At 39.0% G+C, this 17198-nt stretch overlaps 3 protein-coding genes and 1 pseudogene across 3 annotated transcripts; 1 reads left to right on the top strand and 3 right to left on the bottom strand.

Annotated features, from left to right (window-relative positions):
* Positions 1 to 24: 24 nt before the first annotated feature.
* On the bottom strand, positions 25 to 623 carry LOC126911663 (uncharacterized; annotated as a pseudogene).
* Positions 624 to 935: 312 nt separating this feature from the next.
* On the bottom strand, positions 936 to 3743 carry LOC126911662 (uncharacterized). Its single transcript, XM_050700051.1, has 2 exons — positions 2111 to 3743; positions 936 to 1253 (listed from the first exon to the last, which is right to left on the bottom strand). Exons 1-2 carry the CDS (start codon positions 2297 to 2299, stop codon positions 936 to 938), a joined length of 507 nt encoding a protein of 168 aa, XP_050556008.1. The 5' UTR covers positions 2300 to 3743.
* A 5-nt stretch (positions 3744 to 3748) lies between these two features.
* LOC126911677 (piggyBac transposable element-derived protein 3-like) lies at positions 3749 to 5397 on the bottom strand. The gene has a single exon (XM_050700157.1). The coding sequence runs from the start codon at positions 5290 to 5292 to the stop codon at positions 4003 to 4005; it is 1290 nt and encodes a 429-aa protein (XP_050556114.1). The 5' UTR covers positions 5293 to 5397; the 3' UTR covers positions 3749 to 4002.
* Positions 5398 to 9436: 4039 nt separating this feature from the next.
* On the top strand, positions 9437 to 10564 carry LOC126911678 (golgin subfamily A member 6B-like). The gene is made up of 2 exons (XM_050700159.1): positions 9437 to 10116; positions 10210 to 10564. Exons 1-2 carry the CDS (start codon positions 9437 to 9439, stop codon positions 10409 to 10411), a joined length of 882 nt encoding a protein of 293 aa, XP_050556116.1. The 3' UTR covers positions 10412 to 10564.
* The last annotated feature ends 6634 nt before the right edge of the window (positions 10565 to 17198 follow it).

Below are 17198 nucleotides of genomic sequence, written 5' to 3'. Positions count from 1 at the left end.
TTCCCGCCTCATTCAACGCAGCTTTTAGTTTTCCGGACGGGCGTTGTTGTCTTCGAAGTTACATAGGCGCGTGCATCGCGGCGCCTCTTTCCCGAACCTGTGATGGTAGTAGCAAACTCCATGTGATTGTTCCGTGCGGCGTGGAGTGTTACTACGCTGTCGGGGGTGTGGACAATGTCGGCTTGACGATCACGATCTATTCTGAGACCGTCTCGACGATCTCTGGTTGCAGCGATGGTTTGATTGGGCTGCCTTGAGTTCTGCGATTTCCCTCGTTAGTATGTCGATCTTGTCTTCGAGACATGCAGGTATGCGGGGGAATGTGGGGTTCTCGGTGACTGCAGCGACCGTGCCATGAGGTTGCGTCTGTTCTAAAATTTTGTCCGCCATCATCGCTAGTTCATGGATATCGGAGTGTTTTGCGATGTTGTCGCGACAGCGAGGACTGCGCGCACGGACTGGAGGAGGTGGTTAGTCCACATGATGCGAAGCGCAGCGTCGGATATATTCTCGGCGGCGAGATTCTTCATGCGGCGAAGTAACTGTGAAGGTTTTAAGTCGCCTAATTCCATCTCCGATAGCAGCCTCTGTACTTGACGTTGCTCTGATTCCTCGTAGACCTGGAGTTACGTAAAGAAGAAAAAACAAAGAAAGAAGTACTGGGTGCATCCTTATTTGCAAACACGAGATGAGAGCAAGCACTTTGAAATATTTTTCGAAGAACTAAAAAAATATGAAGATAAGTTTTTCGGATTTACTAGAATGAGCATAAAAACGTTTGAAGAATTATTGAACATTTTAAAAACATTTATAACGAAGCAAGACACACAATTTCGCAATAGTATTAAACCGGAAGCAAAGTTAATATTAGTGCTACGGTAAATAAAATAAATATTTATAATTAATTTTTTATTAAAATAATGTAGGTACACATTTCAAGCATCATCGTCAGTGATGGAATTAAAAAGTTCCAGATAATCACTATTCCGAGATTTTTCGCTTTCGACAGTTGAAATTGGCGATTGTGCATTCGTCGGATTCCTCACAATTTCTTGAGATGTGTCTCGTCTAAACTCCGCAGACTGCACAGGCTGCATGTAGACATTACTTCCTGAATATTGTGCCGTTTGATATCCATGATGGGTATTCCCTCGTCCAACCTCCGAGAAGTTTGTACGGTGAGAATAGGGACTATTACCAGAATAATGTGACGTTTGATATCCCCGGTAAGAATTAGGCCTTGGATAATCAATTGTTTCAGATATTTAGCGTCAGGCTGTTCATTCGCAGAATTGCATTATATGTTTAAGATTGGAATTAGTACTATCGCCGAAATAGTTCGAGAAGTATGTGCAGCTATATGGTTTTGCTTAAAAAATATATGCCTACCACAACCAACCAAAGATATGTGGCTTCAAATTGCAAATGGTTTCTCTACTAGAGCACATTTTCCAAACTGTATAGGTGCTTGTGACGGAAAACATATTAGAATTATAGCACCTAACAATAGTGGATCAATGTGCTTCAATTATAACAGCAGCTACAAATTTGTGATGATTGATGTTGAAGCATATGGAAGATTCGGTGACTCAGCAATTTTTCAAAACTCAAACTTTTATAAAAAAATTCAAGAGAACCGCTTGAACATTCCTGAACCAGCACCTATTTCAGGAAACAATGCAACTTGTTTTCCCTTCGTTTTTGTAGGAGACGAGGCATTTGCTTTAAGTACGAGTATGATGCGCCCTTATCCGAGAAATAATTTAAATATTACAAAAAGAATATTCAATTATAGACTTTGTGTGGCTATACGTTACATTGAATGTACTTTTGGCATACTTGCGAATAAGTGGCGCATTTTTCACAGACCAATTAATGTTCACATCGATTTAGTTAGTGATATTATTAAGTCTGCTTGCATTTTACACAACTTTGTAAGAGACAGAGACTGATATTCTTTTAGAGACTCATTAAGTAATCCACTAACTGAAACTATTACTCGAGATAACGTGCGAAGAAACAATAGAACTGCTTTCGGATATCGAGAATTATTTGCAGAATATTTTATGCATGAAGGGAGGGTAGAATGGCAGGATAATTACATTTAAATAAAATGATTTTGATAATTACCTAGTTTTTGTTTTTCCTCCTTTGTCAATTCCGTACCGTGATAAATATGCACTAACTTTTCCCATGCTCTTTGTTTTAATATTCTATCAGAATACTCTGGTAATTTGGTGTTCCAAATTGCTGGCCGACTCTGGATTTCGATGATAAATTTTTCGGTATCGAATTCCATTTTAGCAGACGTACCACGTGCACACTCAAAGGCGGGCAGCCGCAAACTGACCCGCACAGTGCGTATAGCAACCGTGCGGGTGGCCGTCACTCGGGCCGCAGCACTCCGAGCGACCGGAGCGGTCTGCGGGCAGCCGCATCGCAGTGCGCATAGAAATGAATATTACGTACATAATTGTACTTGCGGTCAGCCGGACGGCTAGCCGCATTGCGAGTAACCGCATAGTGCGTATGAAGCCTTAGTGCCTGTTCTTCAAGTTCTTTTACATTTCTTACGTACGGTTTCCTCAAACTTGTTATATATGGATCTGACGTGTATAAAAGCGTTTTAAAGACAACTTCATTTGTAGCAGATCGGGAACATTTTCTGGCATGATGAAGTCGTATGTTTCTGTAGTCTTTGTTGCGAGACTCTAGTGCGTCTTCCGATAGCTGTCCAACAGGAAGCACCGCAAAATGTTTGATAACGTTTTCCCCGTGTATGAGTATTTTATGAACGGAGGATGGCATATAATACCAATCGTTACTTACATAGATTCTTGTAGTTTCTATTGCATATTCCCCAAATTTTTCAGGGTCGATCATCATTCCAGAAGAAAGAACTTGCAAGATAATGTATAGGCGTTTAATCAATGCCACATCCACACCTGTTATTTCCGATAAGCAAGTGCTATTATAGAAGAATTTTCGTGCGGTATTGCCATCGTTCGTATTCCCACTAACTTGCCGAGGTTTGTCGACGATTAATCCCAACTCCTCCCTGAAACGTTTTTGAACAAGTTCTTTCTTTTCAGTTTCAAAGTCAGAAAATACAGGCAAATAATATGCAATGTCCATGAAATATTATTATTTATTGTTTAATTATCAATATAATTATTTTATCTGTGAGAAGTATTGCTTAGCTTTTGGTCCACAAAACTTTGACAGGGCCTGGATGTCCATAAATTTTGCCTTTGAAACTGGAAGGCTGTCTTCATAGGATTGATCTGGCAGTACAAACTCACCAGCACTATGTGAGTCATTATGGGATTTCAACTTTTTTTTAGGTGCCATGAGAATAGATGACGTCCAAGAGGAATTGTAATGTTCTCTGTGAAAAATCAATCTTGGATGATCCTTTTCAACTCTGATTTCTCTTATGGGTCGAGATAAAAAAGGACATGTCTTCTTATACATTGGGGATAGAAAGGTTGTCCATTTTCTGACAAGCGGTTGATCAACTTCAATCACATTAAAGGGGCATAGCTTCTGTCTAGCTTCACGAATCACTTTTACCCACCGCAGGAATCACAAAATATCACTAGTTCTCGAGTATTTTTATCAAGCATGTTAAATATATAGTGATGGAGAAATGAACACACTTCGTCAGATCCTTTTTTTGCTATAGTTTCTGGGTATCAGAAGAAATATGATTTGGATGTAGATAGTTCATGGATGTTAAAAATATTTAACCCTTTCCTGCCGGGGTAACGGTTTTTAAAGAATTTCTGCTTTTGAACTTTATTATTATAATAAGGTAGATAAAAGGAAACGCAGTTTTTTTTTAGATTTTTATTATACCTAGAAGTACTATTTCCATGACCTGGACTTTAAAGTACCGTCAGGAACTTCGTGTTATCACAATGTTAGGAACTTTGATAGAAACAATAACAGTAATGAGATCCAATGTTTACTTAGTAAATAATTAAATTAATAGACTTTTAACTACATATTAACCTCGTGATATTCAACAAAACAATTTTTCTTTTCATTTACACACAAAAACACGTTACAATGTGAACATTTGCTATGAGGTTTCGATTGAATCTTCTTCATACTACAAACCTCGCACCTTCCCCTGTTTTCTACAAACTTAGGCCAGTGGATACCTTTGTTACCCAAGCGTACATCTTTTATAGTGGAATAGTCAGACTTGCGCCTTTTGGAAGAGCCGCCTTTCGTTATACTATCAGTAGAAGTCTTTCTTTTCTGATTAGTATCTTTCATTGTCATCAGACCTTGAGTAACAGAACGTCGAAACTCTTTTACGGGAATTTGTTCCATTATAAGTCCATGGATAACATACGAATTGACAAATGCGATGTCTAGAAGACCCCAAAACAATCTGTGCCACCATTTTGGAGATTTGCGATCTATACAGTAAAGAGCTCTCAAACGATCAGCTGTATCTACGCCGCCCATATAAGTATTGTAATCTTTGACAGCTACCGGGCATGTAATGGTAGACCTCGATCCTTTTTTTTCTTTACGTGACACTGTTGCCTCATTGTTCCCGTGAAAGTTAGATACTAAATGAACCACTTTGTTATCCTTCCATTTCCAATATCCAATGTCCAAATTTGAAAATCGATGATCACTGTCGCCCCTTTTCATTTGAGAATCAGCGAGCATATTTCCGGGCAGCCCTTTTCTATTACTTCGGATAGTTCCACATGCGTAGGTGTTTTCTGTTTTCAATTTCTCAAGCAAAGCAACAGACGAGAAAAAATTATCAAAGTAAACTACCTTCCCTTCACCCCAATTTTGTTCCGTCAATTCTAAAACTACTTTCTCTCCCAAGCCATAGCCGATAAATTTTGAGTTCATTTCTTCGTCTTTTCCTTGATAAATTTGAAACTTCTTTATATAGCCCCTCTGGTCAGCAAGACACCATAACTTGTACCCCCTTTTTATGGGCTTCATAGGTAGGTATTGTTTCAAAACAGACCTACCTTTAAATTTAACCATTGACTCATCTACACTCAGCTCGCGAGTACCATGATACACCTCTTGAAATGTTTTATTGAGTGCATCAACCATCGGTCTGATTTTATATAACTTATCTTTGCAGTCTCTTGGCATTTGAGAGTTATCATTGCAATGCAGATGAGATAAAATAAAAGCAAATCTGTCTCTTGGCATTGTGTTGCAAATAAGTGCATTGTTGAGATCAGGTGCCGAAGAGTAATGGTCTCTCCATGCCGGACGAGTGTTGTAACCCATAAAAAAATTCATACCCTCAAGTAGAAGCCTCTTGGTGAGGGTAGTTGAAGATCTGCCACTTCATCTTCGGATACACCTGCATCAGAATCTTCGTCGCAGTCCGGAAGCTCTGTAGGAAGCTAGTAACAAGGCTTCAATCAGAGCAGTATTGTTTGTAATGTCCATCTCAATGGCTAAAACAATAAGAAAATAGGTCAGAACAATAATAAAAAATAAAAAACATACCTTTATGATAAGACAAAATACCTACTTCATCGAGTATGCTTATTATAAAAATACATAATTTTTGAGACCACGATCACCTGACGGTACTTTTAAGTCCGCGTCAGTTTTTATCAAATATTCATATAAAATAAAGTGATGATAAGTTATATGAGCAATTAGAAATGTAGTTAAAGGTATAAACATCGTAATTTTGTAAAAAAAATAGTACTTACCTATTATATTCTATTTATAAAACATTTCCAATTGCACTGCACAGCGAAGTGAAAATTTTTTCGACAGGTTGTAACTCGCTCTTCAAATTATTCGCCAATGAGACACGGTAATTCAAATAACGCGCTGTGATTGGCTTACGGAAACAGTACTTTAAAGGATCGTCAGTTGTAGTTAACATAAATTGTTTACGTACGTAAGTTATTAGACGAAAAATGTAGTGGTACTTCTAAGTACCGTTAGGAGGGAAAGGGTGGTTAGTTGTCTTTTATTATAAACGTCATTTGTGGTAATGTTCGGCATACTTAAATTTTTTTGAAAGTCCATTGCAATAGCTTCCTTTCGAGAAGATGACTGACATTGAATTCTAGTTTCTCTTTTTCGTTTATAAAAAACATTAGCCTTCAATTTATGTAACTTATTCTCAATTTCTAACTTTTTTATTTCTTTTTCAATGTCACCTTTTTCGAGCTCGGAAGCATTCTTTAGATTTATTGTGAGAGCTTTTGCCTTAGCCAGAAATTCATCACAAGTACTGCAGGTGTCACTTCTTGGATATCCAAATCCTATGTTAAAATGATTAACGAATATAGATCAATGTTTCGTAGGATAGTTGATTTTTGTCTTCGAACATATCATACATTTTCTTGACATTCAACTCCTCTGGTAGATACATTTTTGAGCTGTCATGTAAGCTGTAATGACTTTTTCTTCCACGAAATGACCTTATGTGATCCATGATTTAAGCATTGGACCAGTTTTTTAGGACGGTTGCAATGTTTTCCTCTCATGTCAGTTGGGGCTTTACCTGTTGTGAGTAACGATTTTTTTATTGTACATATTCTTTGTCTTGTTACTCCATGTATTGCAATAAATGCTGAGACACACACTGGCACATCAAGCTGCTGGGTTTCATCTACAACTCTCACTCTGTAAGCGTAATTTGCTGTATGGAACTTAGCTTCAAGTTCTTCTTTTCTAGGGCGTCTTCTTTAAATTTCCAAAACACTTATTAGACCACTTAAATAAAGGTTTTGTTCATCCCTAGACGGCAACAGGTTGAAATCCTTCAAAATTCTAGCTCTCTGTTCCTCATTCACAGCTTCAAAACACATCTCTTGCAATTACAATTTGGACCAGTTTCATGACTTTGAAGTCTAATCTTCTTATTAACATCCGACAATCGACCGTAAAGTTTTCGTTTTTTGGTAGGTTGCTTCATATTAACCTCGTTTTCTTCTTCTGACGACATTTTAAATAAATATATAATATTAAACACACGCGACACAACACAACGAACAAAATAACCTCAAAAAACAAGATGTCATTAAACAAACGTCAACCTAACAACGATGGACAATGCTTATTTTTCTCCTGTACGAGTTGGACATTGCTTGTTATTGCACTGTATCAATATTTTACTATGAATATTACTCCATGACTATGCATGTTACTGCAAAGTGTGTTTTGGCGTTTCGTTCTACCAAATGTATACTTTACAATGGCATTGTCAGTTCAAAAAACACAAAAATGTGACATAGCATGTTTTTCCCCTGTACCCTTCACTTGAAGTGTCCGAACTTTCCACAATAAAAACAGTTATTATTAATAGAGTTTTCTTCACTGCCACTTTTATTACTCTTACAGTCACTTTGATAATGTCCCCTCTTTCCACACTTGAAACATTTTATAGGCTTCTTATTTTTGACTATGAAAGCGGATGATTCCATCAGAGCAGTTGGCATAGTCGTCCTGCCTGCGTTCGTTTGCGTCCTTAGGCATTCCGTCTTATCGTCTTTCCCGTTTTCGTAACCGTAGCAAACCGCCGTCGTTCGCGTGCACGTGGTCGCAGACTGCACACGTCGTATTTCTCCCGCCGGGCCGGGATGTTGTCGTTCTTTTCGTAGATATCCCGGACGAGCCCCCAATTTTGTAGGATCGGGCGGCGAAGAAAATGCAGTTTTAGCTTTTAGTCTTTATTTTCTTGAATAAGATTACACAGATCACACGCACTCGGTTGCAACGTTACGCCATCTTGCTTTTTTCAAAATCCCCTCCATCCTTCCTCTCTTTCACACTCATGTCCTCTCACTCACACTCAATCATGCTTAACACTCTACCTGTTCTACAATCCTACATATTTTTTGTTTTTGTTTTTTAATTTATATTTTTAATCACAGCTAATAAACAATAATTGCGACATTTTTTTTTGTTTTTAGACGAGTCCGCCTTTCATTTAATATTAAACCAGCTTTTGAAAATACACGCTCGCATGGCACGGACGTAGCAGTTATGTTCAGTCGTTTGAACATGTATTATATAGGCGCGGATACACAGCTTATCGCTCGTTCCACCAGAGTAATGGGTCAGCCGTTCTTTTGATCAGCGGTTCTGCCATGTATTTGTCGAACTAGACGATGCCCGCTGCAGTCGCATTTTCAGGAACAAGAGCAGCAATTTCAACACCATACTGTGCAGCAGATGGTAGCTGTTGAACTGTTAATTCTTGAACTGGCTCTGTTTGCGTGGCGATTCTTGATTTTATTCCAGATGCAGCTCTGTTGAAGTTCTCGACGTTATTAAATCCACTTTTTTAAATCGCGGATCTAATATCGTCGCCTCACAAAGGAGAATATTCTTTTCTACTTCTCGGAACGTTGCACGAATTTGCGTTTGAAGTGCATTATGCAGCTTTTCAATGTTCTCAATATTGTTGGAAGAATATTTACTGAGCATACGGTTTATTATTTTACAAAATAATATGTATTTGAACGCGGACACATAATTTTCACTGCTAACTTCTACGGTGACATCGTAGAATATTTTTAAAAGCTCTGTTGCTTTATCAATCACACACCAATCGTCTTGAGGCAAACTTAGGTCGGGTCGCATTATTGCAAGCGTTGCGATAATTGCTTCTTTTACTCTTGAAAATCTCATGAGCATATCGTAGGTGGAATTCCACCGCGATGTGACGTCCTGTTTAAGTTTTAGTGGCGAGATATTCATTTGTTCTTGAATATCTTTTAATTTCTTTAAACCTGGAATACTTCGGTGAAAATATTCTACCACAGCCTTAACCGTAATCACGGTATCAGATATTTCGGCAATACTTGCTTGCACAACTAATAGTGTGCGCAAAGCAACAAATTGAACGCCAGCCACCAAGTCGAACAGCGCTGAGTATGTTTGCGGCGTTGTCACTGACTATGGCATTAATATTTAATAAAAACATTGTTGTTTTTGCAACGACAAGCTTAATCAACAATATGTACAGGCTAGATATGAAAAGTGAACATATCTGAAGTTGACAAACAAGACATGTACCTCTGGCATCAACGCATGGGCCGTCTGAATTTTGAAAATCTGGAGAAATTATGGCAGAGAATAGACACGCCTGGGTTTTGTTAGTTTGTCCAGTGTAAAGATGTTCGTGAAAGTCACTGGTTTCTTCCAGCGTGAAGAGCCATTGGTTCACATGATTCATGAAGAATTAAAGAAACTCGTGAGAACCATTTTTAATCGGTTTTGTGTAAAAAGCGCGCCTACGTCAGTTGAAGGTCTAAATGAAAAATATTACGTTCCTCTTTAAGATATTGTGCTAGAAGATTCAATCAGAGAATTATTGGAGACCGCTCAAGAACGTGATAGAGTAACATTTTTACACAAAGTAAAAAATCATTACGTCGCCGCTTGCAAACATCTGCTAACAAAAACGTCAATGGATTATTCTTTAATGAAATACTTGGCAATATTGAACCCTAAAAAACAAAATTCAGAAACGTGTCATAAAGACTTTTTAAAAATTGCAAACACTTTGCCGGTTGCGTTTGAAGAAACGGCACTAACAAACGAATGTCTTTTGTTGATGCAACATCAAAAAGGAAATCAAGAAGAACAAAGGATTGAAACTTACTGGGGCAATATTTTTAAAAGGACCTTTGATAACGGAGAAAAAATGTTCCCCAACCTGGAACACATTTTAAAGGCCGCATTAGCACTGTCGCATGGCAATGCAGATGTGGAAAGGGGCTTTTCATGTTCGGGTAGAATTTTAATACCAGAAAGGGCTAACATGTGTCAGAGGACCCTTGATGCGCATTTGACCGTTAAATCGGCACTAAAAAACATGTACGAAAACAAGATTCATTTAGTCCCTTTAACACCTGAATTGATGAAATTAGCCAGAACGGCATATATAAGATATAAAACATATTGTGAAGAACAGAAGCAAAAAGAAGAAATAAAGAAGCTCGAAAAGAAAAGAAATGAGGAACTTGATAGAGAAAAAAAAGAACTTAAGAGAAAGTACGAAGAAACTAAGACGATTATTGAAGAAGGTGAGACAACGCTAAAAAAAATAAGAGAAGAAGAAAAAATTAAGAGGGAGACAATTGACAGGTAGATATAGCACGCTTTGTGATTGTTTCTAATTGGTTTGTTTGTGTTTATTTCTATGCACGATTTCGCAATGTAATTAATTATTATTTCCAGATTAATTAAAAATGCAAATGCCATGTTGAAGGGCGGAATCAAAGAAAAAGACATGGTTTCCGTAAATATGGCAAAATCTCTGCTAGAAACTGTAGTAAAGGAGAGAAAAGAAGAAGAACAACAAATACAAGAGGAAGAAAAAATACAAAAAATCGTAGATAAGAAGAAAAATGCACTTATAACAAACTTCTTTAACCTTTAACTAGTGACGTGAAAAATTTATAACACTATAGGTGACGTGTCGTCTCACAGGCTACAACTTTTAATGTAGATTTTTTCGGAAACTATAATTGGAATGTTTTGAAACTATATATGTATTATACCAGTAGTATGTAATAAAAGACATATTAATGAATTTATACGTTTTTATTTATATATTTATATTTAAAAAATAGGAACAAATAATAGTGAGGGCATTTCAGACTTTTTCGACATGAGATCTTTATTTTAGTATTTTTATATACCCTAAACTATAATATAACAAACTCACTACTTTTAACTTAAAGTCTAAGGTTGAAAGTAACAAAAAAACAAAAAAGTAACTTCTGAAAATAAAATACAAAAATTCTGACAACTACTCAATTTGGCATAAATTACTGGCAATTTTTGCACAGGGGATTAGAACATTGCAGACATACGGGATTGTCACACCCAACACACGTGTACACTGTCATTCTGTGTAATTTAGATGGACAAATCTTGCATGCCCTTCGTTTGCCTTGACCAGAGTGATGACCTTGCTCATCTTCTTCGACCATATCTTCACCTAGAACTCGCTTTATAACAAGCCGTAATTCCCGTGGCAGTTGATTGCAGACAACGCGGCGTTGCATATGAGGTACCACTAATGAACGCGCTAATGATTTTAGAAAATCTCCTCTATCAGCACTTTTGAGCTGATGCATATTATATAATATGTAAGCGTTCATAGCACTCAAATCCACAATGCGATAGAACAACACCATTGGCCATCTTCTCGTTCGGCGGCTGCTTGAATAATTGGAGCATTTTTTATCTGCTTCGTCTACACCTCCTTTGGTTGCATTATAATATAGAATAATTTCAGGCTTTTTAGTGTCCTCGTCAACATCGTTATTGTGATGCATCGAAGATACTAGAATAACGGCTCTGTTCTTCTTGGGTACATATGAACACATAGTAATTTGTTTTGTAAAACCAAATAAAGCAGATTCAGGTTTTCGATGTTTTTGCGGTTGAAATTCACTGGGTATTTCGCGTTTATTTTTTTTCATAGTACCCACATATGTTAGCTTTCGTTTTGCCAGTTCATTAATAAGTTCAATCGAAGAGAACCAATTATCAGCAGTCACATTACGGTTGCTTCCTGCAATTGGCTGTGTCAACCTAAGGACACACTGACTGGGCACAAGAAGTTTTTTTTCGTAGGTGGTCAATCCTTCACCATCAGAGCCTTTGCCAGTATAAACATAACCATTAAAAAAATAATAATTTTTTGCATCGCATAAGGCTCGTATAACTAACCCGTACTTGCCAGGTTTCTTAGGCATATATGATATCATATGACTTCTGCCCCGAAACTTCACTAACATCTCATCTATAGTAACGCATTCGCTCAGTTCATACAGTCGTTGAGAATTGTTGACAAACTTGTTGAAAATAAGTGATATTGCTGCCAAACTATCACTTTTTTGCCTTTCGTCGCGGTCATCTGGGTTATCGAATCGCAAACATAGCAGCAAAATGACGAATCTATTTTCCGACATACAACATCTGAATATCTCACAACCAGTACCATCCCTGGCAAATAAATAACTAGAACGTTCGTGGTTAGATTTCAAGACGGCTGAATATAGTAATAGACCAATAAAAGCCTTTAATTCAATCAAATCTATGTCTTTCAGTTCTGGTTTATTCTGTCGGGTAAACTTCAACCTGTAACTAGAGATTTTCTTATTTGTCCAAGTCAAAATTTGTTGTAACATTTCTTCGTCAAATAATTTATACCAAATGCTAAGAGGATCTTTATTATCTTGGGCTGTCAATTTCGAGGTACATGCACGCGTTATTATGTTATGTTGAGGTGTACGTACCCTCGTATTAGGAGGTATCTTGGACCATTTGTACCGATTTTTACCATAATAAAAATTTGACCTTCGTAATTCAGAAAGAGGTGTATCGTCTTCGCTTTCGGAACCATCGCTTCCAACTTCTTGCTCGTATTCCACATCACTGTTGTATTCTTCGAGAATGACAGAATTGCTCTCCTGATTATCATCTTGATCACTATCATGGTTCTGCAAAAGTTCGCCCTCAGAAATCAAGAATTCTTCACAATCACATTCGCTATCAGATTGGTCAGATGCTAGCATGAGGGATTTGAATTCCTCTTCAAATGAAGGACTATTTACGCGTAATATTTGTTTTCTTGATGAACTCGCAGCCTGTTCTTTACGTTTCCTCGAATTTTCTGCCATTTTGCACTAAATATTTAAAAATATATTTTGTATGGCAGCTAGTGACATGTAGCCTGACAGGCTACGCCCGGTTTTTCAATTGATATTTCTCACGTGTTTTAAAAACAATAACACATCTGTCGCCTTGCGCAGTCGTTTTAGCACTAAAACAAAAGCTACTGAGACGCGGGGTCGCGGCAAGCGGGGGGAAGTGCATTATTCTAAGAATTGGTAATGTGCGCGACGCCTGTGAGGCTACACGTCACTAGTTAAAGGTTAAGAAAACTTAATTTTAAATGTTATGTTTATTTTAATGGAACTTCTCTGTACTTTTTTTCTTTCTCATAGTCATTTGATTTTAGTGTTCACTATATGTATAATTTTGCACGAATGCGCATGACTCACTTGTAATACAATAACAATTACTAACAATAAAAAAAGCTTTTTAACACAATAAAAAGGCGGTGCTGGTTGGCTTTTTTTTTTTTTGAGGGGGGAAAGTCATCCAGTGACTTTTCTCGCCTTGGGCGAGGCAAGAGGGAGTGTCAGACTCTTACTGACTAAAAAAACCGGGATCCCCTACGCCCGGAGTGTCTTTCGCGACGGTTGGGGCGTGAGGAGGTTTGTTCTCTCACGCGCCCCGCCTCCTCCTTAGCTAGCATGACTGCTTCGCAGAAGGAGGAGATGGCATCCCAGTCCCTCTCGCTCCGCACCATGGCCTGAACCAGTGCCGGGCGCGAGAGGTCGCCGTCGCCGACCACATCCCTGAGGACTTGGCGGTGCTCAGCCCACGCAGGGCACACCGCCACCGTATGTTCTACTGTGTCCTCCGGGCGGTCCTCACAGTGATGACACCCGGGCGTTTCCTCCCGCCCAATAAGGAACAGGAACCTACCGAAACTCCCATGTCCGGTAAGCACCTGCGTTAGGCGGTAGGTGAGGACACCGTGGCGCCTCTCAAGCCACTCCTCAAAGAGGGGACTTACCGCTGCGATGACAGCGAGCCCAGTACTGGTTGGCTATGGGGATGGTGGAGGCCAATAACTGAAAATAAGCTTTTTATTTCACACCATTTACCCGAAAAACGGTTTGGAAATGGTCAGTATTTTTGAATTTTTGGTCAGTAATATCAGTATTTTCGACCATAGTACTTGTTTCGGCCCCTGTGCAACCGACACTTGACCCGTCTCGAAGGAAAGGCGAAACAGACGTGTCAGGATTGTAGACAATATTACACGTGTCACCTGCCTGCAAGGAAAACAAACTCGCTTACCTCTAAAACAAAATGAAACCAGCACTACTAAAGTACTTCAGTTGGTACACTCCGACATCTGCGGTCCGATGGAGACTAGCTCGCTGGGTGGTGCAAGATACTTTATGACCCTAATTGATGACTACTCAATGAAAGTTTTTGTTTATTTTCTACACAAGAAATCTGATGCATTTGAAAAATTTAAAGAAAGCAAGAACCAAGTGGAGAAACTACTAGAATGTAGTATAAAGTGTCTTCGCTCTGACAACGGTCTTGAATATAGGAATGCAAATTTCTGTGAGTTCTTAAAAGCTGCCGGAATTGTTCATCAAACCACCACTCCATATACTCCAGAACAAAATGGAGTTGCAGAACGCATGAACAGGACATTGGTTGAAAAAGCTAAGTGCTTGTTAATTAACGCCAAATTATCTAAAGGATACTGGGCCGAATCCGTACACACTGCTGCTTATCTCATCAATAGATCTCCAATTAAGTCACTGAACTTCAAGACACCAGAAGAAATGTAGTCCGGAAGCAAACCAAATATAAGTCTCACTGATACACGATACCGCGGTACCAGTATCGATCTCCATTGAGATAGTAACATTATCAATATACATAGGCAACTTTACCGCTCTGTAGTCGTTCAAGCACAGATGGTGAAACTCCTCTTCTGTTGACCTCTCTTCCTCCGGTAGGCGTTGCTCCGATGCTTCCCCGTAGTACGCCGCCTCTGTCCGGGCACACGCGTCCCGGTCAGGTGTCCCGGTTGCCGGCAGTTGCTGCACACATAATTTCGAAAACGGCACTCGGAGTACGAGTGCGCCGTCGCTCCGCATCCCGTGCAGCTCGACCCCCAGCCGGCACTGTTTGCACCGCCCCGCCCGCCAGCTTGCGGCTGTCCGCTACTTGCCGAGCTGTGCCGAGTCACCGCCGCTCTCGCCGCGCCCCGCACAAAGCGCGCGCCCCGAGAGGCCCGCTGAAACGCGCCGTCCCGGCTGCCGAGCGCGAGCACCGCTTCGCCTCCGGTTGTGTCGCCCCCGTTGCCTCGCCCGTTCGACTCGACCGCGGCCGCGTCCCGTTCCGCCGCTTCCAGCGAAGTCGCGAGTCTTACGGCGTCCGTGTAAGATATTGTGTCGGCTTCCGCGAATAGTCTTTGCCTAATTATGTCGCTCCGCAGCCCGCAAACGAACTGATCCCGCAGATTTTCGTACAAACCTTCTTTGAATTTCCAATGACGTGCGAGTTTTTTGAGCTCGGCTACGTATGCAGCTACGTTTTCCTCACTCGCCTGTCTACGTTGTTTGAAGCGATAGCGTTCAGCGAGTACCGACGGCGTTGGCTCCAAGTGATGATGCAATAACTCAATTGCTCTTTCATACTTCAGTTCTGATGGCTTGTGGGGACTTGCCGGGTTACATAATAATTCGTAGGCTTCATCCCCCATCACAGCTATTAGGGTAGGCAGTTTCAGGTCCTCCGCGATTTTGTTGACTTTAAAATACATATCTAGCCGGTCCACATACACCGACCACGTGCCGGACTTGATGTCGAATTCTTTTATTTTTCCGACCGACATCTCGTATTTGTACAAACTCGTACTTGCAAGCCCTGGTATCAATGTTTGCAAGTATATCTCATCCCTACCTGGGAGAAGATGACATCTCCAACTCGATGTTATACAACTTACCGGAATCTGAAAAACAAAAATTACTTGAAATATACAGGGTGACTTTGAATTCGACGTATTCCTCTCGGGAGGTGATAATACAACTAATTTCCTACAAAAATAGCCCTGAGGTCCTTGGGCGAAAAGTGGCTAGTTTCTGAGATATTCAACATTTTTGGTTTTGGTAAAAATATCCCGAATTGATTACAAAAACATCAATAAATAAAAAAATACTGGTTGGATTTTAGTTATTTTAGTTTTAATCAGTTGCCAATACATCAGTTATCATTTATAAATACTAATATTGGCAGAAATATCTTTCGTTTTAAAATAGCAAGTAATTTCCTATGAGATAGCGGTCAAACGTCGACCCATTAAATGTAAAAAAAAAAAAAAAAAAAAATTGTTTTGTTTCACTAATTTGGTCAATAGATAACTGGATTTATTTCGAAAAAATTATATGACACTAAGCGTACAAACTATTAGAAAAACTTCCAATAATTCAATATTTAAAGGAGCCAGTTCTTATCAACCACTTTGTATGGCGTTTGGTCAAGCCCAAACATGAACATGAAAATATTGTACAGTAGAAGCTCTTTATTCCCGGGGTATGCGTTCCGTAAATATGCCGCGAATACAGAAACCGTGAATATGGAATGGCAATTTGTATGGGGTTATAGGGGATACGTTCCTAGATGACGAAATCAGGAAGCAAATTGTAGATAAAAAAATATTTAATTGAACTTTCTGATCATACAGATTGATGAATTACATAATATTGTCATCAAGTTTAGGTCACATTAGGTTTAGGCAGAAGTTACAATCTAGACGTAGTTGTAATGAGGCTTTTTTATTTTTTTATCCTTCTACTGACGCGTTGACAAAGGATAGCGAATGTATTTTTTTAGGTACATGCACGCACCGATATTTCGATTCGATCCGCGAATAAAGAAATCTTGACCGCGAATATGGGAATTGGGTCGCAATTTTTCAATCCGCGAATAGTGAAAACGCGAATGAAGGAAGCGCGAATAAGGAGCTTCTACTGTACTATTTTTTTTTTTATTGACCGTCTTACAGTACAGAGAAAACATATAGATAAGAAACTTTGTATCAAATTAATAATTAAACAAAATATATAAAAAAACTTCAACACTTTTTCATGCCTTGCCCAACTTAAATACCATATCATAGACATGATATGAGCGCAGCAACCTGTCCTTCGACCGACTATACAATTGCCGCAGTAATGCTTAATATAGCTTGGATACCTGCAGTGTGATTTTCATATAAAATATAAACAAAATATATTTTACGGCTTACATGTCTACTTTGTATTTTTCCACGCATTAATGTGCAATTCTCAACCAATGGAAATCCTTGCAAAAGATCACTGGCTCTATCAAAGCACACTTCAATAATGTAGGAACCATCATTTCTTATGTGCTCACCATAATAAGACTTCGCCTGTTTGATCTGATACGTTTCACGTGCTAATAATACAAGTTCATCATATGTTAATCTAGGGAATTCAATATTATCAACAGTAGCATTTAAGTTAGAGAATTGGGTCCGTCTTCGATTTAAATTATTTTCAATTACATAATCAGCTAATATATTGTTTGTGTGC

Source organism: Spodoptera frugiperda, chromosome 18 (assembly GCF_023101765.2).
Source record: "Spodoptera frugiperda isolate SF20-4 chromosome 18, AGI-APGP_CSIRO_Sfru_2.0, whole genome shotgun sequence".
NCBI classification, from domain to species: Eukaryota; Metazoa; Arthropoda; class Insecta; order Lepidoptera; family Noctuidae; genus Spodoptera; species Spodoptera frugiperda.
Note: the sequence above shows the minus strand (reverse complement) of the source record. Positions and strands in the feature narration are given on the sequence as shown.

Excerpts from the sequence above, each read along its gene's own strand:
- LOC126911678 (XM_050700159.1), top strand. The coding sequence starts at position 9,437 with ATGGATTATTCTTTAATGAAATACTTGGCAATATTGAACCCTAAAAAA. Across the intron at positions 10,117-10,209 it reads AAGAGGGAGACAATTGACAG|ATTAATTAAAAATGCAAATG; the intron begins GTAGATATAGCA and ends TATTATTTCCAG.
- LOC126911662 (XM_050700051.1), bottom strand. The coding sequence starts at position 2,299 with ATGGAATTCGATACCGAAAAATTTATCATCGAAATCCAGAGTCGGCCA. Across the intron at positions 1,254-2,110 it reads GTAATTATCAAAATCATTTT|ATTGATTATCCAAGGCCTAA; the intron begins ATTTAAATGTAA and ends ATATCTGAAACA.
- LOC126911677 (XM_050700157.1), bottom strand. The coding sequence starts at position 5,292 with ATGAATTTTTTTATGGGTTACAACACTCGTCCGGCATGGAGAGACCAT.